Source organism: Notamacropus eugenii, chromosome 1 (assembly GCF_028372415.1).
Source record: "Notamacropus eugenii isolate mMacEug1 chromosome 1, mMacEug1.pri_v2, whole genome shotgun sequence".
Classification (NCBI taxonomy): Eukaryota; Metazoa; Chordata; class Mammalia; order Diprotodontia; family Macropodidae; genus Notamacropus; species Notamacropus eugenii.
Genome location: NC_092872.1, coordinates 643248970 through 643275985, shown reverse-complemented (window position 1 = coordinate 643275985; position 27016 = coordinate 643248970). Strand labels below are relative to the sequence as shown.

At 39.6% G+C, this 27016-nt stretch overlaps 1 protein-coding gene across 5 annotated transcripts in view; it reads right to left on the bottom strand.

Moving 5' to 3' along the window:
• XPO1 (exportin 1) overlaps nt 1-24192 on the bottom strand; it is a 50931-nt gene extending 26739 nt beyond the window's left edge. Inside the window, exons 1-4 of one of the 5 annotated variants that reach the window (XM_072635460.1) lie at nt 23439-24192; nt 19802-19933; nt 13161-13262; nt 9474-9546 (exon numbers count right to left, since the gene is read on the bottom strand). In XM_072635460.1, coding sequence (XP_072491561.1) covers nt 9474-9546; nt 13161-13262; nt 19802-19927 — 301 coding nt within the window. In that variant the 5' untranslated portion in view covers nt 19928-19933; nt 23439-24192. Of the gene's footprint in view, nt 1-9473; nt 9547-11973; nt 12038-12195; nt 12241-13160; nt 13263-19801; nt 19934-22797; nt 23006-23438 lie in introns of those variants that run through there. The other 4 variants (XM_072635461.1, XM_072635463.1, XM_072635464.1 and 1 more) reach the window with 4 other exon arrangements.
• Nucleotides 24193-27016: the final 2824 nt, after the last annotated feature.

Sequence of the window (27016 nt, the reverse complement as noted above, 5' to 3'; positions counted from 1 at the left end):
GTAGGCATTTTTAACTTTTCAGAATTCATCTATTATCTCATTTCATTCTTATTATACTCTATGAGAGATTAACTCTGGGAAGTAGTAACTTGGTTCAAGATTTCACCACAAACTGCCGCTACAATTAAGGACTAGAACTGAGCCTCTCATTTCTATGCTAGGTCCAACGTTCTCATCATTGTAGTAGCTAATTGTGGGGCGTGTCTTCATCACCAACACACATTACCGTAACCTCCAGTATGGATTACCTTCTGAAATAGGTTTTAGTTTCTCGGGGCAATTATAATTTAAACTATAACCTCAGAACAAGTACTACTGGGAAAATTATGTACATGCTGCCTGTTCCCTTCTCCAACTCCCTCAGAAGATAGGCTCTGAGCTTGGGGACACTGATTCATACTGTTTGAGGTTACGCAACCATAGAGGGTTTACAATGATGTGGATTGCAGATAGCCTATCCCAACACATTTTCCCAAACATCTCTAAGACTGTCAAGGGCACAGTTACCCAAGTTTTCACAACCTTGGTGTCATGCATCATCAATTCCTTATTTTTTCTCATCCCACATATTCAGTCAGCTGCCAAACTTCATCAGTTTTACCACCACATCTCTCACACTGTTCCCTTCTCTCTACTCATACAGCAAATCAGTAGTCCAGGACCTCATTGCCTTTCACCTGGACTATTGCCATAGCCTCCTAATTGGTTTCCTGGGTCAAGTTTCTCCCTGCTCCTATCCATCTTTCATATGGCTGTCAAAGTGGTTTTCCTAAAGTGCAAGTCTTCCCTACTCAATAAATTCCAGCAACTCCTGACTGACTCTGGGGCAAGATACTATTTCATCTTCTCATCCTTTAAAAAATGTAATAGCAGCTAGCATTTATATAGTGCTTCAAAGTTTGCAAAGCCTTTTATGAATTTTATCCTTACGACAACCCTGTGAGATAGGGTTATCACCCCCATTTTGCTAAGTGGCTCAGTGGATTGAATGCTAGGCCTACAGTCAGGAAGACCCAAGATCAAATCCAGCCTCAGATACTCACTAGCTGTGTGACTCTGGGCAAGTCACTTAACCCATTTGCCTCAGTTTCCTCATCTGTAAAATGGGGATAATAATAACATCATCTACTTCATAGGGCTGTTGTGAAGATCAACTGAGATAATGATGGTAAAGTCTTTAGCACACTGCCTGGCACATAGTAAACTCTATAAATGTAAGTTATTATTGTAGCTATTATTCTAAGCATGGACACAGTCAGTGTCAAGGCTCAGATATTGAACATAGATTCCTTTGTGTGAGGAACAGTTTGATAGGCTCTTAGAGTATAAGGAAGAGAGTAATTTATGAGCTGGAAAGGTAGCTTGGGGCCAGTCTTTAATTCTATCCTAGAGGCAACACAGAAAGCATTGGAATTTGATTAAAGGATTGACATGGTTAAATCTGTGTTTAAAGAAAATCATATCTTATAAAAGTGAATGTCAAAAATGAAAAATAAATAACAATTTAAGAAAGAAAATCATTTTGGCAGCAATGTGAAAGATGGATCCGATTAGAGACAGGCTTGTAGCAAAAGGCCTCATTAGGCCATTACAATAGTCCAGACAAGCAGCAATTAAGGCCTGAACTAAGGTGGTGGCTACGTGAGAAGTGATAAGGGCATTGATGCAAAAAATCACAGGCACATAGGAAATGTTAAGATATGCCATCTTAATTTATATATATTCGGTGGATAGTGAAGATAAAGGTGTTACATTAAGGTTGGTGATATTTTCCCCCCAAACAGGGAAGCTCTGGAAGGGGGATGCCTGTTAATGAATGGAACTACAGTCCCTGTCTTAGGCAAGTTTACTTTCTAATAGGCCAGACAATACATGTAATTAGTCAAAAAGGATTTACCAAGTGCTAAATATAGATCACGTACTTTGCTAGGGGCTGGGGGATAAAAAGAAAGGTAAAGACAGAAGGGGGAGACAATAAACAACTATATCTATAAGATATATAAGTCTAAATGGACTTTTCAGAGGGAGAGCACTTGAAGTTGGGGGGACCAGTAAAGGCCTCTTATATTAGGTCGAATTTGAAGCCAGTAGATACAGAAAAAGAAGGAAAACATACCAGGCTTATAGGACAGTGGCATATTTGAGAAACCTGCAAGAAGGTAAGTGTTACTAAATTATTAGAATATTCATTATAAATAAGCCTGGAAAGGGAGAAAGGATTCAGATTCTGAAAAGTCAAACAAGAGGTTTTAATCTTGGAGGTAACAGAGACACACTGGGATTGAGAAGGGGGTAACCCGTATTTTAGGAAAACCATTTGGACAGCTTGAGATGAAGATGGATTGGAATGGGGAGAGACCTGAGGCAGGGAGACCAACAGAAGGTTATTGCACTAGTCCAGGAGTGAGGCAATGAGGACCTGCACCAGGTTGGAGACTTTGTGAATGCAAAGAGGGGAGATACTGCAAAGATAGAAATGACAATGCTTATCAACAGATTAGATAGTGTGCTAGTGAGGATTTAAGTATAGAGTAGTAAATCAAATCCTTAGGGAGGAAGTAATGGTCTAGGGAATTAAAAGATGATAAGGAATAAGCGGAGTGATAATCCCTTACATATTTCAAAATTATGCTTCTTGAAAACCCCAGTTCTACAGAAAGCTTTTCCTGATACCTGTAACTGTTAGTACCTTCCCTCTCAAACTCCCCTTACTTGTTTTTATTCTATATTCACTTAAATGTTTATGTTGTCTTTTCACAATTGAACATAAAGTCCTTTAGAATGGAAATGGTTTCAATTTTTTGCCTTTTTAACTTTTACACCTAGCATGTGGCACAGTAGGCCATTCAACAAACACCTGTTGACTGAAATCAGAAAAAGCAAGCCACCCCTTCCCCTCTATAAAACAACTAATTTTTCATTTACCAAAGCAGACAAACAACTGCAAACAGGATACACGTTGGGTTGTTTCCATCCTGATATCCCAAATAACTGTAATAAACTATTTCCTGAATCCAAGTTTTGCTTTAGTCACCAAGAGAACCTCATGGTAAAAAAAAAAAAATCCAACTCAAGGGTTCAACAGTCATTATAACATCAAATCAATATCAAGCAATTTACTACTGTACCTGCTTTGTGGCAGTTAGTTAACACAGTAGATAACACTAGGTCTCAGAGAACTCAAATCCAGTTGCAGATACTACTGTTCATATCTCTAGGCAAGCCATTCAACCTGCCTGCCTCAGTTTCCACAAATGTAAATAGCACTTAGCACAGTGCCAGGCACTTGATACTTGTCCTCTTCATCCTCACTTTCCCCCATTAATTCTATAGGCCTCTATTATTTACTGCTCGATATAATCAGTTTGTAATACTAACGAATAGCATCAGCTCAGAAAAAACTCGAAAGGAACCCATTATTTGAAAGAAACCTTTTCTAAAAATGTAATTTTTTCCCCCAGGACTTATGATTTAGTCCTATAATTTTGGGAGTTCTAGGTAAGGATGTGCTAAGCCTAGACTGAAGGAGTGAGGATGTGTCAAAGGCAGCACTTGTACTAGTTGTCTTCCTGACTCTGAGACCAGCATTCTAACTACTCTATCACACTGATTTGCTAATGTTTTAACAAATAACTTTTAAATTATCAGGGCCTTGGAATCATGAAAACTACGTTCATAGTTTGCATGTATACATAGCAATGTGACAAAGTGGGTAAAGACCTAGATTTAAAATCAGAAGACCTTTGTTTGACCCAGGCTCTGTCAACTTACACAAAGGTCCATTGACTGAGCAAGTCACTAAAGGATCTCCAAGTCCCTTTTCTGCTTTAAATTAATGCAATGCAACTTGGTAAATATCATCTGACTTTAAAAGGAGTCTCCTAAGACCTTAAATCCTTTATTTGTACCCCTGAAGCAATTTTATGACATAGTACACTAGAGCATAGCCCCTGTGTTAAAAGACTACACTTAAAAAACCTTAGAGACTTCAAGACAAAGCCTATGTTATTTAGAGAAATGTTCTGACCCTTGTCCTCCTTGTATTATACCCACTAAATTAGTCATAAAGCATATTTCATCCACTCCTTTCTATGATGCAAACTATTTTGGAGATACCGTTTATAGAGAGTGAATGCAAAAAAGATCAGCTTTCCAAAGATGTTGCACACACTTTTTTTTAAAAAAAATTATTTTCAAGTTTTTATATTTTCAGGTCCCAAATTCTCTACTGTCTTAAATAGAGTATTTTATAATTTTTTTGAAAAATGGAATCAAAACTATCTCACTTTTCAAGGCCACCTCCCAATTTCTTCAATAATTTCAACACGTGACTGAGTAGTCTTTATTATTCATTCTGTCTCTATAGCTGTCAACTCCCCCCATTACCTTCTCTTCCTCCACCTCCAACTTCAGCCATGGTTATGACCACACTTCAGATCATTTCAACTATGACATTTTCAAGATCCTGATCAAGATTCCCAACCTTCCTCTATTGCTTCCTTTCACTCTTTGGCTTCATCACAAACACTAATCACATCTCTAGTCTCCTAATTCATCTCCCCATTATGCCCGAATGTCTCTAGATCCATACTTGATTCTATGATCTGTCACTTTAATAATACCAAGCTCTCTGCTGCTATTTGAATTCCAGCAGGTAAACAACCTGATCTTGCACTCTAAAATTTTATGATAAAAACCCTCAACTAGATGCATACTTCAGCCCCACAAACATACTACTTGATCACCACATAATCATACTACTTGATCATTCTAAGCTTACTTTCCTTTGCAACTATCCTAAATTTTAACCTTACTCCTAAAGCCCCCAACTACATCATATCTACAATGCTACACTCAACGCAGCAGACAAATCAGTCATTTTCTTTACTGATAACTGAGTCTCCTTATACCTCTTTTCCTTCTCAACATTCTTCACCATTACTGACTGCTCTCCTTACTTTTCTCAGATGAGGAGATACTCTATTCTGTTTGCTAAAGCTTAATCCTCTCTGGATTGTGTGACTCTCCCTTGCTTCCTTCCAGATCTCTGTAGTCATAACGTCCCCCCCTCATGTTTTCTATCTCCCTTCCTTTCTCAATGAGGCCCCCCCCCTTATGTAATAACATACCCAAGGTATCCATTATGTTAAAAAAAAAAAAGAAAAAACCAAAAACTCCTCTAGATCCTCACATACTTTGTGGTGTTCCCTCAAATTATGCCCTTTTATCTTCCACTTACATTTTTTGGAAATCATTATTCACGTTCACAGCTTCCACTATCACCTGTCAAATATTTACCTCTGGCTTCAGCCCCAACTTCTCTTTTGTAGCTCCAGCAATTCAACATGTACAAAACAAAATTGTTTTGTCTTTGCTCCCAAACCTAAATGACTTTGATACTATTGTCAGGGAATTCACTAAACATCTCTAACTCACTACTTTGAGCTATATTCGACTCTTACAACCCTAAAGCAAGTCTTGTCTGGTCTTCTCTATTCTCTACACCATTAGTATCTAACTCAAAGTAGAAATGGGGGCCACCAAATCCTACTACAAAAGGATCCCTGTAGGCTAAGTACTGACTTATCTACATATTTTTTAATTTTTGTGTTAAACATGTCCAAATTACATATTAATTTGGTTTGGGCCACCCTAGGGAATGTATGGCTTGACACCTCTGCTCCACCTGAGATCCTATCGGGACTATTATCTAGCAGGTCTCCCTTTAACAATATGCCCAAGACTTATATCTACTGAGCAGACTTGTCACCCTGGAAGATGCTTCCTCCCTGGGGGCCTTTTCAACTTGGAAGCTTTCTCCACTCAACGCCCCTTGTATCCCATGACTGGGGAATTTTTCCCAGAACTTCCGCTCCTCTCTCTGCTTTGCTCTTGACTTCACCATAACCTCTCCCTTTCCAGCTACATTTTTTTTTGTCTTGTCTTTCCCACAAGAGCGTAAGCACCTTATGGCCCAAACATGAGTGGTAGTGTTTGAACTCAGATCTTTCTGATTCTAATTTCAGCATTATATCAACAATCTGCCATACCATAAAAGATACATTCCTCTTTCAGTTACTTTTCTCCTCCAAATTAACTAACTTCTGAACTCCTATAGTACTTTTGTCTCTCATGGATATACTGTTTTGAATAAGTTATTTATGTCATGTCCCTTTCACTAAACTATGGTCCAAAGACCGTTTCTCATCAAAACTTTTAATCCCCTTTGGTCCAACAGAATGTTCCATATGACTATTTATACATTTGGAAAGCAGGATGAAGTAAAATTGCAGAAGGAATTGGGTCTAAAGTAAAAAGTCAAGTTATGATAGTTTTTTATCCTGTAAATTTCTTTAAAATAGCGTTTTGCCTACACACTGGCATTCTGCTGCTCAAGTCTCTATCTTTTTTGAATGGCTATTAAATACCTACAGAATTTCTCAACTTGTCATTCAAGCCTATGCTAACCATGGTCTTTGCAACCTTATCACTATTAAATTAATCTCTTGTACCTACCAAGAGGTCCCTTACCCTATTAATTGCAGAGCCTCTTAACACTGCTTGTGCCTGTAATTCCTTCATTTCTACCTGTTCAGTAGTTTCAGTCATGTTGAACTCTTCATAGCTCCATTTGGGATTTTCTTGGCAAGATATTAGAGTGCTTTGCCATTTCCTTCTTCAGATCATTTTGAAAATGAGGCAAACTGGGTTAAGTAACTGGCCCAAGTTACTAGTCCAACAGAGCTAATCCAAACTCATGCCCTTCCTAATTCAAGATTTAGAGCTCTATGCATGGCACCACCTAACTATCCCATTCCTAGTTAAGCCTATCCTTCCCAAGCACAATTCCAGCTGCTTTCCTTCTGCTATCAATACAGCATTTAAAGTCCAAATTATTCATTTGCTACTTATATGGCCTTTTTTATCACCAGATACTTTTATGTGTAATATACTGAGTACCTCAGTACATTGCAGAAGTTTTTGAGTAGGAAAACTTTATATCGAATTATATTCACAGTTTCAAATACCATTATTTTACACATAACAGGTGTATTAATAATTAGTTGGCAATAACTGTACACACGTACAAAAATTTTAATGCCATAAACGGTAAAATAAAATCCTGTATTTATGGTTTTGCAGTATCTACATGTATAGTTAGTTACAAGATCCTACTGTAAGATAAAAACAGGTCTTTTGCTTATATTTCCTTCCACAATTGCCTTTAATGTAACTAACCATCATTTATTTTAAATGAAAAAAAATGTTAATTTGCTTAGGATTTTCTAATATTTAAATATCATTATTTTCAAGCTAGTTTTATAATGTATCTTGACCTTACAAAATTCTAGTTTCATCTAGGTATGGATAACTTACTCAGATCCCCAGGAACTCATTAAGCCCCAGTTTTGACAGTCAGAAGATTCTAACAAGTTGTAACAAGTGACTACAATTTCATCTTTTCTATCTGCATTTGTGACTTCAAGGCCCAGTAATAAAAATGAAGTAACCCAATATTCTTTCTGTTGGGTGGTAGAGGTGAAAATTGTGGTCTCAAGGTAGGAACAACATGAGCTCCTAAGATAGCCAAAACTGAGTTTTACATTCCTGTCTCTACTGTCTTAATCAAGGCAATGGATCTACTCCATCAAGTATTGAGGTAAGTTTAAACAAGAAAACATGAACAACCTAGAAGGAATCTGGGATGTGAAGGCAAGGTATGGTGGGAAGCAGAGAATGATGTGCTTTAACACATAAAGACAATACAGCTACTAGGCATGTATGACACAAATATTCTGTATTGAGCTTAGAAGGGTTCTTAAGAGATTATCTAGTCTAATCCTCTCCTTTTATAGGAGAGAAAATCAAGACAAAAAATGATTTATCCAAAGTCACGCAGGGAGTAATGGAGGCCATGCAAAAAGTAAGACAAACTACATTCTCAAGGAGTCTGCAACTTAAGTGAAATAAGAGGTTGACATAGAGTTTGACATTGGGGGCAACTCCTCTGAACCTATTTCCTTATCTGCAAAATGAGGTATAATAATACCTATAAAATCTATCTATTGCCCTAATACCTGTAATAACCACCTCTATACCTCAAAGATGACCAAATGAGGTTATGCATCAAACTTAAAAATAAACAAAACCCTATGTGTACTATATAAACACCAGACATTTGCAACATACAAATAAATTGGATTATATGAGGAATGTTAGTGCTAGGAGTAAGTCATGAAAAGAATTCCAAAAATATAAAGCCAAAAATCTGCACTCCTGCCTATCCAAGGCAAAAAAATACAAAGGAAAAAGCTACAAATGCTAAATAAATTTGACTGGGGGACAAAAAAATTATCCCCTTCTATTCTGGATTGCCTGTTCCCTGGAACTCTTACACCAAGTCCAAGAATGTGGTAAATAATGCTCTGACTTATTCAGTACCCACATTTTGGCTTTGTTATGTTATCAATTACAGATCATTTCCCACAAGCAGCAAATAGACAAAATAGATTTATTGTTGCCAATTTTCTTAGTTATATGCTTACAAGAGATCAACTACAAATAAAATTTTATTCAGCAATACAGACTTTCTTGTTTTAGGGATAGGGCCAGGCCAGTCATGCTTCATTCCTCTCAGCTGTGCTTCTAACTCTATGGATTTTGTTACCATGTGTAAGTACCTCTGCAAGTCTCTTCACCAATATTTCAGCTCCTTTTTTATGTGTAATCTTGCTCCACTGGAATGTAAACTCTTTGAGGGGAGGACTTGTCTTTCTTTCTGCCTCTACTTTTAATAACCCCAGTGTGTAGCAAAACGCGCCCGCCAACAGCAAATGCTTAATAAACACCTGTTGCCTTGCCATTGCTAAAATTATGCTAATTTAGAAGAAATAGCTACATAACCTATTTCTCAATAGCAATTAGCAAGCCATTAACTAGAACTTGTTATTAAAAACATTCACAGTGAGATTTTAAAAATCTGCTTTACGACTAGTATTTTTCCTCTTCCCAAAGACCACCTCAGTCTCAAGGGAGAAATAAAACTAGTTTACTATATAATAATAATAATAAAAAAATGCAAAAACTATGAGTACCAGTATATTACAAAAAGTTTCAATCAAGTAAATTTACAATGAGGTAATCTTACAATGCAATGTCTAAGTGAACATAAAAAACCACTAGTATTAATGTAGGGCTAGCTTTAAATGGTTTACAAAATGCTTTACATATATATCCAGTTTGGTCCTCATGGTAACCTTATTATTCCCATTTTATAAAGAGAGAACCAAGGTTGAGAGGTGAGCATCTTGCCCAGGGTCACAGACCTATTAAATACCTGATGGAGGATTCAAACTGAAGTTTTCCAATTCAAGTCTCACACTATCCACTCCAACACCTACCTGATCATCGAAGATATTAAAGTCTAAGACCGACACCTTCCTTAGTTACAATCATTTAAAACACATTCCTACCTTCACATTGGTTCCTTGGAAGAATTTTCCATCTTGTCTTTATCACATTTTCCAAAATTTGTAGTCCATAATACTGAAAATTGGATAACAGAAGTACGTGAATGTATTGCTCTAAGGTTGACAATAACTTTCAGGATTCACATTCAGACAGACATTCACATGTATGTATCTAAAGTTTCAAAAAGATATTAAACTACCAAATTTAATTATACATACATTAAACAAAAATCTATTCACCCAATTACTGAGTTGTTCATGCATTTTCCTTGTTTTACTGTTTTCTATACTATATAAAGTCCTGCTGTTTGATCATGCTCACACCAGGAGGAAGAACCAAATAAAAAGCCCTTTGGTAGCCAAATGGGCTATCTGTAGAAAAGAAAGTAGTAGCCAGATATGAATTCACAGTATAATTGACTGTTCATATGCCCCAGTACTTTAACATAACCACACTTCTATAAATTTAGTAGCTTGGATTGTATATCAAGCTTCCTACCATTCTTCTATGAGTTATAAGCTCTTGGCAAAGTATAAGATGTATTCTCATAGGCACTTTCTATAGAAAGTGGTCACAAACTTCACTGGTGTGTTACTTAAGGAGCAGCAAGACAACCCACAGGTTTATTTAATTTTAAAGCCCACCCCTAAAGGTAGCTATTTCTACTTATTTAAAGATAAACTTTTGAACACAGTCAAAATAACACATAGAATGCATGTTGCAATCAATCACTCTTTACCTTCCAGGTATTTCTAAGTATAAAAATCATGACTAATAGCATGAGTTAAAAAGAACGACCACTTGGTAAGTCATTTTCCCCTCCTGCTACTCACTCTAAATAGTCAAGTACTTGTCCATAGTAAGTTATTGCTCAAAATAATAAAGATGACCAATTTAGAATGATTCAGGCAAGAAGAAAAGAACAAAAATTCTGTGGTGCCTACATATTTCATTCTGGAGGAAAATAAGTAACAATATCTGAAAGGTAAATTCATTCACATATGGAAGTTTAGATCGCAATTTTTGGCTGCGAATAAGAGTTCATCTTTAAAATGGTTAGTTATTACACAGTAAAATAGGATCATTAGTATTTCAACCAAAGGGATCATATTAATGTTCATGTTATCCAAAGCACAATGTAGACTGTCCCAAGCTACACTGTATTAAAAAAAAATACATGTTTTTGCTGTTTTATTTTTACATTGCATACATTTCTAGGAAAAATTGGCCATTCAAATTCTGCATCTGCAGAACATTTCTGAAAAGGTGGAAAAAAATGAGGCCAAAGTTAACTCTGCAATCACAGATTAATGCAATTTATGCTTTCATAACCAGCAGTAAATATGGAAGCTTATTGCTTTCTAGTTGTAATCTCTGTATCTTCCTCTGGGGACAGGTAAAACAAGAAAAAAATGTAAAATAATCAATCGCTGAAATTCTGAAAAGTTCAAATAAGCCAACTTTTGTCCAATATGAAATTATAGTATGACATTCATAAAAATCAGTATGATGCAGTGTATATATGAAAATGGAAACTTGCTGAGGATGAGGAGAGAAAAGGAAAACTTAATGCTGTTTCACAAAACAACCTTAAAGTTAAAAACCAAAAAACTGCACCAGCCACATAGGATCTGGGGGTTATATTAAATCTATATTCTTTATTTTTTCCTTCTACATAAATGCCTCCGAAGAAAAAGTCTTGTCATTTAAACAGAAATGAAAGGCTAACCTGGACCAATGATTTACCATTTTTTTTTAATCACTATGAAGAACATGAACTAAAGCAAACATTTATCATTTTATGTTATAGTAAAGTTTATGTGCATTTCCTATCTCCCTCTTCTTGTTATATATTCTTTCACATTCCCAAACTTTCCTGTTTTGCAGTTCTTTTCTATCATCCAATTGCCTCTTTACTCGCTCTTCATTTCCCACCCCACCATTATCACAAAACAGAAGCTCTAATTTGAACTTAATTTTTCTGTCACTTCACTAGACAGTTTGAGGGTAAAAGCCAATTAAATCCTTTCCAAGAAAGTTCAAAGCACTTTTCGTACTACTATTCCTATCCTGGGAAATAAAAACTTTAGATTATAGAAAACTAAGGCATAAAGAAGCTTCAAACTTTGGGGGGAAAGGTAGGAAATTTGGTTCAGAATTTCAAAATGGATTTTTTTTTAAAAAAGGAAATTACTATAAAAATGCAAATACTTTAATAAGTTTTAAGGCACTCCTAAGTAGCTATATTTCTACTTCACACTATCCCATTCCTTAAAGTCTTAAGACTTGTGGAAATCCACTGCTGAGTTATGAAGATGAGGGACAGATAACAGCAAAGACTAAATGAAAAAAGAAATGCATGAAATGATCCCTATGGTAGAAATTTCTACTGTACCCTTAATTACTCATTCTATGCATTGAATTCCCTTGCCCCTCCCACCTCCCAAGAAACAAAAACAATTGATGAACAGAATTCAGTTAAAGGGAATCAAAAGGGTAGACCTTGTGGAGGCCTGCCGTCAAAGCCTAGCTGTGTCAGTTGCACAGGAAGACACCCCTTTTCTTCCTATTACAAGCAATCAACATAATGGAACATTATGATTAATATCAGGTAGTGTTAAACAGCTTTAAAGAAAAAAATGATTGCATAAAAAGCCAAATGTCAGAGTGCATAAATTTAGCACCAAATCATTTGTAATTTATGTAAATTGAAGAATTCTTTACCTGTTGCTTTCTTTCTGTTCCTCTAATCATCTCATTTTTCACAAGACAAATTTGAGTTTTTAAAAATACTGTTGATAAATCAACTTAAACATTAGTAATGTCTGTCAGTATAAAAAGCAAAATTTACCAGGCAAGCAAACAGGCAAACACTGTTACTCAAGGTTAGCACTTTGAGGAAGTTCTGAACTGTATTTTCCCCTAAAATTTACAAGATTAAAAACTATTTAATATTTTAAAAACTGTTAATTAACACAATCTGATTTCAGAAACAAATTCTGAAGATGGCAAGTTTCTGTTTGAACACAAAGCACACATACAAATAGAGAAATCTTTGTGTATTATTAAACAGAATGCCATGCATGTAATTTTATTACTTTTAATTATTTTAAAGCAAAGTGCGAATCATCAAGCTTAAAACAGTTAAACACATTTTGATCAGCCTTTGTTTAAACTTTTAAGGAAAAAAAAAACCCCACAAAACCTGAATCATACATTTTAAATTGCAGATAAAAACTGAGTACTGTCCCATTAAAAGCATTGGTACATGGTGTCAGTGTTTAAAGCTAACCATATGACTTGATGTTGGAGAGCCTGTACAGATTACTTGCCCAAAATAATCCCTTTGATTAGGTTATGTTTCATCTCTGAATAATAACCAGAATTGACACAATTCAGATCTCTATACATATAAACTCTTTAAAAAAATGGGGATGGAAAGGAGTAAATCACACCTTGCAATACTAGTCCTGAGAACAAAACTTCATTCATAATTTGTTAGGACTATTTGCAAAGGGTACAGAAACGTTACGCTTCTTAGGATGGACAAAATTTGAAGTAACTTCAGTAATTAAACAGGATAAAATGATTTGAAGTAACAAATGCTAATGCACTAAATGAGATACCTTCCTCAAAGTTTATGTGGAAGAAAGGGAGAAGTATGAATTTTAAAACCACCACTTGCTTACTTTCGTGTTCATATTCTGTGAAAATTCCAAAATTGTATCAACTCTTGTCCATGCATCAGGATGCTCCTTTAAGTGTGTCAAGACTTCCTGAGCCATTCTTTGCTAAAAAGGTTTCAGAAAACATGAAAGATTTTTAAAACTGCTTTTACTTTTACAAAACATCAACAGAAATACAATCATTTTTTCCTCAAACAGATCCAACAAATGCTCTGAGGAACTCCTAACATATAATACCGCAGAGGTGGTGCTACATAAAGCACTAGGCAGAGAACCAGGAAGACTTGAGTTCAAATCCTGCCTCAGACATGTATTAGCAGTGTGATAGAATCAAGCAAGTCACAACTTCAGCCTGCCTCAGTTTCCTCAACAGTAAAATGGGGATAATAATAGCACTTACTTCCCAAGGTTGTTGATAGGATCAAATATTTGTAAAGCACTTTGCAAGTCTTAAAAGTACTATATAAATGCTAGCCATTATTATTAAACTGCAGTTTGAATACCCATACTATTTCCTATGTATTTTTCTAAGCACAATTTTTAAAAAACTTAAATTACTTAAGTTCATTAGAAGCTTCTCCATAGTGAAAGTTTGCACTTTAGTTTTATGATACCATAGCAAACAATCCACATAATTTTCATAAACTTAACCCTAAAACAAAGGGTCAGTGTTACATAACAAATATTCTTTGAAGCATATTCAAAATGTAGAAAGACTCACTATATGATTAAGTTATTTTGTTTTGTTCATTGAGGAAAGGGAGTTCTTTCATTGTTCTTTGTATCCCTAGGACCTAACATAGTGCCCATAGGAGACACTTGGTATGTAATTATATACATATACGTGTGTGTGATCACACACAGAGGATGGAAATATCAAACTACATAAAGTTATAATATGGAATGGGAAGGAGAAAATTTCAGCTATTAAAATAAAAAACTATAGTTAAGGTATATCTATTTAAAGGTTATTAAAAAAAAATCTTAAGCACCCAAGCAAACAAAAGGACACAGCATCCAGGAGTCCATATCATATATATGTCATTTACAAATAACAGAAAAACTACACACAGATAAACTGTGGAAATATAACTTAGTCCTTACTTTTAAAAACCTCAAATCTTTCGAAGAAATCATTCTCTGCACTTAAGGACCCCTTCTTTCTAATCTGGCTCTAGTTTAGCCTTTCAAGGCCTTAAATCTGCCACTACTCCAAGACAGGCCACACTATGGTTAGTTATCTTCTTTCACCTATGCTTACTAATCAAAATGCTACTCATTCTTCAATACCCATCTCAAATGATACCTATTTGCTCTTCAAGAATCCTTTCCAAATCCCCAACTCAATGTCTTAATTTCCTTAGAATGTATAAACTTTAGTTAAGAACTTTGAGGATAATCTGGTATAACATTTTCATTTTACATTGTAGGGAAACAAAGGTCTATAGTGGTTAATGACCCAAGTGACATAGCAGAATGGGGCTTCAAATTCAGGCCCTGAAGTTGACATATCTTGAAAAGACTGTTAGATTTGGAATCAGAGGACCTGTATTCAGTTTCTGGCTCTACAACTTACTATTTATTTAACTCTAGGTTAGAAAATCTTTGGGCTTCAGTTTTCTCATCTATAAAATGAGATGATTGGACTAAAGGTCCTCTTAAGAGATCCTTTCCCTTCTAGGGTCTTTCAAACATGGCAAAAGCCAAGAAAGTACCTATCTCAATTTGTTTCAGTGACTAGGCAATTTTTGGACTGATTTTAATCATGCTATTTCAAGTCAATATTTAAAATAACCTTTTTGTGATATCAAACAAAGAAAAAATGATAATCTTTTACTTCAACTTTTTCACTGGCAGAGATATAGCTAGGATAGTAAAATTCCTCTACTAATGCAAGGTGGCACCTCCTCTAAAACTAATAATCTTAAGAGAACTGCCTAGAACACTGAGATTTGCCCAGGGTCACAGTTAGTATGTTACAGATGAGGCTTGAATCCAGGTCCTCCTGGTTTTGAGGCTGGCCCATTATCTACTACAGTACATTCTCTCTTTAAATTGTACTGACATAAAAAATATAATTTATAAATAAAAAATCTGAGAAGCTATTGAGTGATAATGAAGTTAGGAAGAAGATAGCACAGTATTCTATGTATCAGTAATTGTTGAGGATATAGGAAAGTTGTCTGAGGCCCTACAGAATTTCATTTTCTCCCTAACTTAGGATATGCTAATTCCCAGGAGCAGGAAAGTCATATAGGAGGAATCTACAAAAGGAGTCAAGACAGCTTTCAGCATTTTTCTAAGCAGTCACTGAGTAGGGGCCAAGAAAGCTGTGGTATATCATATGAGTCTCAGTACATGTAACGGAATTGTGGTGGGGTTACAGCATAGTAGAAAGATACTTGGTTAACATGCATGCCCACAGGAAAGATCACATCTAACACATTATCTAAGCACTACCAAGATTTGTATATTTACTACTCCTCTCGCTATTCACTTCTATTATCTGTGATAATCTACATGTGATCTCCTATAGTCAATGATAAAATTTTCTTCTAAAGTTACTTTTATTTCTCTCAAGTTAATAGCTACACTGTGCCTCCAATTAGTTTTCTTAAAAAACCAGTAACAACAAAAATCTAGCATCACATCAGTAAAGCAAGGAAAAAAGGTTTAAGAATTTTAAATATCATCCTAATGCTATAGGATTCTTGGTGAAGTATTTTTTTGATGTTATTGTTGTGCTTTGTCCTTTGTTCTTGAAGAGTACCATGACATCAAGATGATGACATGACTTGCAGTTGACTTTGATTTGAGTGAGGGAGAGCTGTGTAAGATCACCAACCTCACTTTCTTCTCCTGAGCCACCTGGGTCCAGTGGCCTGATTTTCATCAGGAGGACTGGAGAGGGCCCAGGGTGCACTGGGAGACCCTGGCCCTTTCAGGCTAAGGTCTTACCACATTTTCATTTTGAGTGAGATACACCTATTCAATGAATAGGCTTCTTTAAGTAGTTACTCAAGGGATGGTCCCTTAGAAAAAAAAAAAATTAAACGGGGGGGGGGGAAGACCCTGATACTACTAACAGGCTAAAATACTGAGTTGAAATAATACGGATCAAAAGAATGTGTGCGTCTTCACCCTTCATTGCTGAAGACTACCATGCCATCAGAGAAAAGAAGACACAACTTTTACTTGACTTTGTTTTGAGTGAGGGAGGGCTGTGCAGGTCACCAGCCTCACTTCTTCTCCAGAGTCATCTGAATCCAGTGACCAGATATTCATCAGGATAACTGGAGATGACCCAGGATGAGGCAATTAGGGTTAAGTGACTTGCCCAAGGTCACACAGCTAGTAAGTATCAAGTGTCTGAGGTGAAGTTTGAACTCAGGTCCTCCTAACTCCTGTACTGGTGCTCTATCCACTGCACCACCTAGCTGTCCCCAAAAGAATGTCATACTGAAAGAGAAAAAACACTTCCCCCCCTAGCCTTCTAGCATCATTTCATATAGTACTTTCTAAAAAGCAGGCACTTGGATTTTGATGAATTTTATGATGTATTGACATTATGGTTTTTAAATTAGTCAAAATGTTTAGTTTTTTCTATACACAAAAGAGACAGATCTAGTTTTCACAACTCACATTCTACATGTGGTTCCTGGGCCTTTTCTTACTTCTGGTCTCCTAAGAAACTCTTATACATTTGAGGTAGCACTACTGTGTACTCCTACTCTTAAGCGCTTCATATCATCTATTTGGAGAGGTTTCTATCCACACCTTGAGAGGCACCAGTAGTTTAAAAAAAAAAACAAAACCCTTCTTCTATTCTCCTATCAAGTCACCAGATAAGTTAAATAAAAACCATACCCACCTTTCATTTGTTACCTACATAAAATATAAGATTAGCAGGAAGGCAAAAACTTGGTGAAACCATACTGTCATGTTAGATCTTTTAATGACCTTAAAGGTCACACTAAAGCTGGAACTTTATTAGATTAGAAAGCTAAAAATTCACTGGTAGTATCCTTACAAACACTGTCAACAATGGATTAAAATAAAACAAAAAATCCTAAGTAAATCTCACAAACCCAATCAGTTTTAGATTCTTATTAAAAAGTAAAAAACAATGATTCAGCTTGTAAGCCACTATCTTTTAGCTACTGACTTATGATGTGAGAAACTTAAAACAACATTAAAGACTACTGTTGGGAGGATGGAATCTACCTAAAAAGAACCATACTTTGTGTATTAAACCCTTAGAATAATAGCAACTTTTTCAGAAATAGGTTTGCAATTTAAAAACCCTTCAAATCAAATTTGGAACTTACTACCTACTAAAACAACATTAAAATTAATCTATACATTATTTCATTGAGAAACATTAAATGTCATTACATAGAACTTACATTTAGTGACCATCTGAATTGTTAGTGATGGTTTAAAAGTTCTCCAGTCTTCCTTCAATCTATGCTAACTTTATACTTATACATATATAAAAATATAAATAAAACAGCAATACCTCAAATCTGAGAACTTAAAGATTATATGGTACAGTAACCAACCCAAATATATAAGTGGGGTTTATTAATTCCTTAATTATTTCAGTTGCTACCATGGCCTAGACCAAAAAGAAAAAAAGATCCAAACAGTGCTCTCTGAATGATATGGAAGGACCTTCTGAGCAGTAAGTCAGCCCAATCCCCAGGCACCCCTCCCCCCACCTCAAAGTACAAATGTTCTTCCAAAAAGCAACCCTTTCCACATTTTAGGTAGCATAAAGGAAACCTGAAGTTCCTCTTTAAGGTATGAAGAAGTATCTTATGTTTGGTGATCTTCGCCTTACTTTGATTCTAAAGAGATAATACTTTTGGAAAGAGTATTATAAAGAGCAGTAAATGCTGAACAAAAAGGTAGCAAACTCTAAGGGGTCCTGACCTATACTCAAAACAAAGCCTTCAAAAATATCATTGAAATACCATTGTAGTTAGAACCTCATTTAAAACTATAATTTGCACTACAATGGTTCATTCCTAAATATCCTTAAAAATTGTGTTAAAATGGCACACCACATCTACCAAATTTGGTCATCATTTTAAACCATCCATCTTAGATTCTTAAAGTCAGTCAGGGCTAATATCACAGTTTTACAGTTCCTGTTCTATAAAATGGGTATGTCATTTGCCTTTCCTTACAGATTTATCAAAAAAAAATACATGGGAAAACAATTTAAGCCTTTTTATTATGTTGGAAACCAGAAGAGACTTTTGGTAACAAGGCATAGGTAATCAGGAATCTTATTTAGTAATAAAATAGTTATGGCTCCCTGGACTCATGATCAGATTTCTAACCAAACATAGTGTTTAAATTATATTTGTCCAATAGAGTGTGTTAAGAATCCATACTAGTGCAACATGTATGAATGTCTACTATGTAACTATTAGAAAGTAAAAATGCTGTCTTACAAATACCATGTGCTACTGTGCTAAGTGCTTTAACAATTATTATCTCATTTGATCCTCACAACAAACCATGGGAGGTGGGTACCATTATTATCCCCATTTTACAGACGAGGAAACATGAGGTAAACAGAGGTTAAGTGACTTGGCTCAGGATGTCACAACTGGTAAAGTATTCAAGGCCAATATCGACTAAGATTACAAGTGATTAACTAGAAACACCTCACAGGATTACTAGGAATCTCAAATGAGAGAATACATTTGAAATACTTCATAAAACTTCAACATCAGCCATGGTTATCATCTAAGAAACAAACCTTAATTAACTGAAGGGGGGTTACATATTTTAGGACATGATTCTCCATGGAAAAAAGCAGGACCATTATTTCCCAAAGTCTAAATTCTGCAAACTACGAGAGAGGGACATATGTATCTGTGTATACATATGTGTACACACACACTCTCCTTCATTTATTTCTCACCTCCAATCCTGTTTGTGGGGCAAAGATTCCTTTAAGAGTATTAAATCTTATTTTCTAATACAACTTCTATGTTGTATATGTTATATTACATATATTACATTCACCAGGAGAATGAGATAATACTTATATCTTATGTGAACTTGGGCAAGTCATTTGAATGTATGGATGACTAAGCATTTACTAAGCACTTACTAAAAATACCAGAACTATGGTTGGTGCTGTAGATGCAAATACAAAAAAACTGTCAGCCCCTTGCCCTCAAGGAACTTTATATAGCCCAATGAGGGAAACAAAGCACATAGGTGAATTGTGGCTAAGATTTTGGTCTCATTAAGCTACAGAGATGGTAAGTAGAATCATGAGATAATTATCAATTTTTTCAGAAGCAATGATAGTACTGATTAGATTACTGACTCCAGATCTCACTTTACCCTTAAGCTTCAACCATGTCTTCCAACTCTAGATATATCTTTATTATTTAAGATTAACTCAGACAAACCATACTGGTATGATTTGAATTAAGTTGGTTAAGTGACAGGCTCATCATCAGAACCCACTTACATCAAGATTCTAAAATAACATACAAAAATGCTTCTTTTCACAGATTATCTGGTCATATAAAACTGTTATATTTATTTAATTTTATCCTAGTAGTAGAGTATTTAATGCAATTCAATCTTTATCAGCCCTAGTTTTTATACTTTACCTGGGCTCCTTCTCCATGGTACAAGCAATTCACCACACTGTCCAAAAGATTGATATCCAGTTTTTGGCTGAAATCCAGCAGCTGACGAGCTGCATGGTCTGCTAACATTGTCATAATTGCTGGCATAGATTACTGCAAATAGATAAAAAAAAAAAAAAACAACAGAAGATCATACCATGAAGTTATTGTTGATCAAAAATACTATTTATTTCAGTCACTTTATTTCAGATTTTAGCCACAGCATTTACCAAAACTATTATTAAACTGTACTTTAGATGTTATCTTACTGAAAAAAAATGATAGGAGGGAGATAAACAGACATTAACAGAGTTGAGGCTAAAGCAAAATGATTTAAGTAACTTTGCTAAGGTCCCACAATACACATCTGAGGCAGTAATAAATGGTCTATTTACCCTTAATTCAGTACTATTTTGACTAGATTAGCAGTACAAACTTCATACTTTAAAGTGATGGTAAAATGTCTGAAGTACAACTATTTTTTGTCGAAGTGGAGGCTCCTTCAACATCTTCTATTAGCCTGCCTAACTTCAAAATGTGGGCATGTAATAAAAGAGCCTGCCATAAAGAAGTCATGTACTAGACTAGGGATAAAGGTGAACAGGGTTCAGATCTCAGGATTTGGCCCTTAAACTGTCACCTTAGGAAAAAAAAATCACTTCTGTGAATCTCTGTTATCAATAAACCAAAGAAGGTTAGCTTTCTAAAGTTCCCTCTAGCTCCAACACTCTATGATCTATGTGTAGTGAGAGAAGAGCTCAAGATTGGGAATTTCAGAGGACCAGGTTTCAAATCCAGCTTCAGCCACCTGTGTGGCCTAGCCAATATACCTATCCCTTAAGGACCTTTTCCAGCTCTACCTCTATGGCTCTATCAGAAAAAATGTTATTTTAAATATCAACCACACTTAGGATACCCTTGGCTTTGGGGAAAAAAAAGTTTCTTTAAAAATGGTTATTTTGAATATCTAATGAACTTAACTTCCTACATGCTTAAAAAAGAAATCAATATCCGAGCAAACAAATTAAAAACATGTTTTTGGAACTAATTAAAAAAATTTCTCTTGCTTGTCAATGAAATGCACTGTAGTAAGATCCTAATCACTTTGCTTTCAACAACTTTATTAAAGAGTAGAGTTTACCAAGGTGGCTGAAAAGCCAACAGTTTTGTTTTCCAAATTTATGTCTCTGATGTCTTTTTATACCTTTCCCTCTGTCGATAGTGTATGAGTGGATTGTTTGGGTTTTTTTGGGAGGAATTGCTTCTAAATATAACTAATATTCTCTATCAATAGTCATTTATACTTTCTGGTCTAATACAACTTCAATAAATAGGAATGGTATAGAAATCTGGGAATTTTCACCAGCACTATCAAAGTGTAAAGCCAAAATACATTAATACTTTCATCACTGAAAAATTTGGAGATTATTTCACTGTAACTTTCTAAAACTCAAACTATAAGCAAAACCTTAAGACTGAATGGGTGGTGCTTAATTTGTATTTGATAAGCCTTAGAGTACTCACTGAAGATAGGTTCATTGTATTAGTTTCAAAGTAAAAAAATTAAGTTATGACATTTCGCTTATGTAAAATGAAAATCCTAAAGTCAATACTAAGTTTAAAAAATGCAATTTACCCTAAGACACAAAAAAGCAGAAATTATTTTTAAGACTTTCTAAAGAGATAGAACAATTTAACTACTTTCAAAACTTACTAGTCTATTAACTAGTTTACAACCAGGACATCAATTCTTAAAACCTAGGTGTTACACAACATATATTTTTAGAACACAGCACCTGTCATAAGCATAGCTACAAAATCTTGAGTCAAAAATAACTACTGACAAAAAAGAAAAATGGAAATCTCTCTCACATATGCTCTCAATGGTGTCAGTTACTCTTTCCTTTCCCAAATGTAATTTTTAAAAATTCTAAGATGAAGGGTAGCATCATTTATATTGAGAAAACAAATTCACTCATACAGAACATGAAATATACACCTCAAAAGTGGTCTTTAATTAGGACTGGATAATTAGGGAAGAAATAGTTTACGTTTTCATTTTACTTGGGTCTACTCAAGTACACCATTTGTCAATGGATGGAAGAAAATTAGTTTATAATAATATTGCTTTTTATGCAACTGAAGTGCTGCATTTTACTAGTTAGGGTGCCCCTCAATCCCCACCCCATTTTCTATCTTCTAGAGTATCCATTTCAAAGTAGTTCACCCCCCATAAGCACAGCATTGTGCCACTCTCAGTACTATACATCCAAAACGACCTACCTATTCTTAAAGTACAGAAATGGGAGCTTTGTGGTCAGTGTCAATCACTTTTGACTTCCAAAACAAAAAAAGTCCAAAAAAATTCAACTTCCTAACCATCAGTGTTTTAAACTTCCTCTCTCCATAAAAGCTTTTAAGTGTTAGTAAAACCCGGAACAAACATCCAATCGCCAGGTAAAATACCTTTTCTTGCTGCCCCCTCCACTCCAAACACCAGTTCATTAGGTTCCATTCTCCACGCGGGATTACCATTTTATCTGGTCTGTACTAGCATGCTAGTATATAGTGAGGGCTCTTCACTTCAACAGGAACAAGCCAACAGCCACCCTGCCATCCCCTAACCGTAGCTCACAGCTAACTTCACCACAGGTCAGAGACAAGTCGCTACAAGGTGTGCGGGCAGTCGCCAGCTTCATTCAGGAGAAACACGCCCTCCCCTGCTCTCCTCCGGCCTCCCACCCAGACTGACTGTGCTGCACTTCTAACTATAGAATGCCGCCAGGGGCCCTCCCCCCGCCCTCACTCGGGGAAGGTATGCAGACCAGGCGAGACCCAAGCTCAGCGCCCCAGCCCCGGGGAACGAGCCAGGGACGTGACGGCGAGCCGACCGTGGCCGAATTCAAACACCCCCGAAAGGGCTCCTGCTCTGCCCCTCTCCCTCCCACCCCCGGAAGAGGGCTGATGAAAGCACTCACACACAACGCCAGCCCTAGCAAACGCGTTTCTAGGGGTCTAACCGCGCACACGGCCATCTCCGCTCAGGACCTCCGCCACGGCCGGACACGGGCACATGCACGCGTGGACACGTCCACACACACACACGCGCGCACACGCCGGAGCAGCCCCGAGCGGGCCTGGCTCCACCGCAGCCCCTCCCTCCTCCCGATCCCAGCTCCCTCTACCAGGGGCCACGTGACGCAGGCGGACGTTTCAATGCTGCTGCTCCTGCTGCTGCACTCAGTATTTCTGGAAACTTCCACTCATAATAATTCACCGAGCCGTTCCCCACATCGCCCCGGCCGACGGGGGCAGCCCCCGGGCCCCGCGCCCCCTCCCCAAGGGCGGCAGCGGCTCGCCTCCCGCGGCCGTGCACCCCACCTCCCTCCCCTCCCACCTCCCCAGCGCTACAAGCCGTTCCATTCAATTGCAGGCACCGCACCACACCGCGGCCCGTACCCCGCTCGGGGGCCTTTCCCCCCGCCGCGCGGCGGACCGCCCCCCCGATCCTCCCACTTCACCCCACCCAGGATCTCTCCTCGATCCAGCTCGGGCTCCCGAACCCTCAGGACTACACCCCCCGACCCCCCAAGATCGCTCATTACGTGTTCCGACTTACCCAGAGATTGAACCAACTGCCTCGTCCTTCCTTGTGGGGGGCTGGGAGGGGATGAGGGAAGGTGGGGAAGGGGGAAGGAGGGGAGACGAAGGTGGGTTTCACAGTTTGCCCACCTTAAAAAAAGAGAAATTAAAAAATGAGAGGGGAGGAAAAAGGCAAAAAAAAAGCTCAATAACGTTTTACTCTTCCAGTGACGCCTCCCCCCCTCACACGCACCTCCCCCCAAAATAACGATAACGAAGCGGATGAATCAACGATCCCGCTGGGGTGGAAAAGGAGGGGCGGGGGAGGGGAGAAGGGAAGTCAGGTCCCAGAGGTTCAGCCCCAAGGGGACCCTCCGGCCAGGCAGGAGCAGCGGGGGGGGGGGGGGGGGGGGGGTCGCCGCTGAAGTCCAGTCAGGGGACGCTCAGTGCTGCCGGGTGCAGTCCGACTTCCCCCCACCACAACGCAGTGCCCTCTCTCACTCGGCTCCGGCGGCTGGGCCCCCCCAACCCGGCTCCCCTAAACTTTCTCCCCTCCTCTTCCTCCTCCGCGACTGGCGGCTCCCTCCTCCCCCTCCGGGTGCTTGCACGGCCGGCAGCAGCAAAGACGGGAGCAGGCGCCGCTGCTGGGGCTGTAGCTATTGCCGTGGAGGTTGCTGTTGCTGCTGCTGCTGCTGCTGCTCTTGCTGCCGCCGCGCCGCTTCTCCCCCTCCTAGTGCCACAAACTCGGAACCGGTTGAAACCGGTTCAGACTGGGAGATTCCATCTCGGTTGAGTTTTCAGCCCATGGCGCCGCGGAGCGTTTGGAACCTGGGCCTCCTCCCCCAGCCCGCCGGCTTATTGGTCGGAGCTAGCCACAGCCGCGCCGTCAGTCACGCAGCCATTGGCTGGCGGACCCATCAATCCCACCTAAAGCCTCCACACGAGCCCGCCGCTCAGGCCCCCGCCTCTTTCCAGCAGCGATTTGCCCGCAGAGTGGGGGAGGGGAGATAGGCCTGGTTGAGAGGGAGCCTGGGTGGGGGGGTAGTAGGCAAGGGAGAGAGGAGTGGAGCGGGGAGGACAAGGGGAAACCGCACGGGGATTGGTCACGGCTGCCTGCCAGTCAAAAGTAGCCTTCCCTCCCCCACCTCCCGCCACCTCCCCTTTCGAGGCCCTCAGGCCCCGATTTTCCTCTCTGCTCATTGGTCCGGCGCCTTTGGTGACGGAGAGGGTGGGGCGCCGCCAGTGTGCTGGTGGAAGCGCGAGTTTGATCTGGTAGCGCGCGGGCAAGTGTTCGCTCCCTCTCTCCACAGCCCCAGGTCAGCCCCGCCCCGCCCCCTCCCCGCCATCTCCCGCCCAACGTCTTGAGCCCGCCTCAGCCCTCTCGGCTGTGGGTCCCGCCCTTTGCCTGCTCCGTGGGTGGGGGCTGTAGACCAGGAGCCGGGAGAACTAATCGTTTGTAAGGGGGAGGCAGGAGGAGAGGCCTTGGGCGGCCTGGTGGGAGCGCTAGGAGCTGCCCTCCGGGGCCGAGCTGGAGCCCTTTGTGTCGGGACCTCCGAATGTAAAGCGGGCCCCGGCCGCGCTCGTCGGGCTGCTGTGCACTTGGCGGGAAGACCGCCACCAGCCCCCGGGACCGGGCCTTCCCTGCTCCGCGGGAGCTGCCCGATCGCTCGGGGTGCCTGGGAGCGGGGCGTGGAGGGGGACACGCCGAGCGCGGCTCTTAGCTCCGGCCGAGCTCCCCCGCTGCCCTCGGCGCCGAGCCTCGGGCGCCCAGCTACCTGCGGGCTGTCTGGGAGGGGCGTGAGGCGCCCGGCCCCCTGCTGCCCGCGGGCCGCCCCACGTTCTGGGACTTCAAAGGAAGCCGCGTCCGCACACGTGGGAGTGCCCGGAGCCGGGCGCTCCTCAGCCGATCTTCAGGCTCTCCTGAAACGGTTGGGTAAATAAGGAGGCGCCCCCACGGAAACTTGTTACTGAGCCCATTCTGCCACCCAGAGGTGGCGAGGGAATGAGTGTTTGTTTACGTCCGTGTGTGTGCGTGCCTGGACTTCTCTGGCGCAAGCCTTGGCTCCCTGGGCACCTGTCTGCTGAACCAGGTGGGGTCCCTCCCCCCCTTTTCCCCAGGTACACCCCCTGATCACACTGGATGACTTCTAGACCTAGATTTGAACTCGTTGTCCAACACGTGCCCGCGATGACAGAGGCACAATATCCTGAACGTTTGAGAGGTGAGGGAAAGGGTTTATTAAAGCATGTACTGACCGTTTAGTATGTGCCAGGCTCTATGAATGTCTGTGATGACAGCAGTTCTGTAGTATAGCTGCCGTTATCGTCCTCTTTTTACTGTTGAGGAAACTGAGGCAGGAACCTGCCAGAGCTGCCTCTAGACAAAATGGATCTGCCAGCCCTGGCCCTGGCCCTGGCCCGCGGACAAACCCCTCCTCCAAGAAAGGCCCTTTATCAGGCTGGGGATGTCGTGGAGGCTTGCCCAAGGAGCTGGGTCCAGCCGGCCTTCTCGCCACCAACATGGGCTGCCTGTAGAACTTCTGAAAAATTACCCCAGTGGTTTCAGATGGCTGTGAATAAGTATTCTTGCTCTTGGTGCTCCCGTATTTGGCTCATCTCTGTACGTTCCTTAACAGAAAGGAGCAGATCTGTGTGACCATAGTGATGAATCATTGCATGCAAGACACTGGGTTCATCTTGTGCCCAGCACCACCTCAAAGCAGAGCCCTGAATGCTGAATGGAAGGTCCTCCGGTGAAGACTTGTCAGTGTAACAGCTCCAGAGGGCCATTAGATAAGCACGTCTGGCTCTAGCCTTAGAGTTTGGAGGAGCCTTGCCAAGGTGAACTGTTATATCCATCTTGAGAGGGAACATAGAGATACAGCAAAAAGGCCTCCCCACGCCAACCAGGTTTGTCCATTATCCTCTTGGTAGATCAGGAGGAGCCGATGGAAGAAGCCATAGATTTGGAATCTGTGATTTCTTACCTGTGTGACCTGGTAATCACTTAAGCTCCCTGGGCCTCAGTGTCTTCATTTGTCAAATGAATGGATTGAACTAGTTAACCTCCGAGGTTCCTTCCAGCTATAGTTATCATCGCAGTGTTTTAAAGATTATACTTGAATATTGAATATTTAGTTTAGGAAACTAGGTGGTGCAGTGAAAAGGATTGTTGTTTGTCCTTTCCCAGAAGAGGACCATGATATCAGGGAGGTTAATGCCATGACATACTAGTGAAATGGATTTAAGTGAGGGAGGGCTGTGCAAAGTCACCAGCCTCACTTTCTCCTCTGGAGCCTTGTGGGTCTAGTGGCCAGATAGAGATCAGAACAATGGGAGATGACCAAGGATGCAGTGGGGGACCTAGACCTTTTCAAGCTAAGGGCTTTAACAGGTCTCAGTTTGACTGGGTCAACACCCATTCAGTGACTAAGCCTTAATAAGAATCGGGGCAGAGAACAGTATAGAGCATTAGACTTGGAGTCAGAACAGACCTGTGTTCAAATCCACCCTCAGAAGCGTACTAGCTGTGTGACCTGGGCAAGTCATTTAACCTCGAGCCACGCTTTTCTCACCTACTTCCCAGGGTTGATTTGAGGGAAAAAATGAGATATT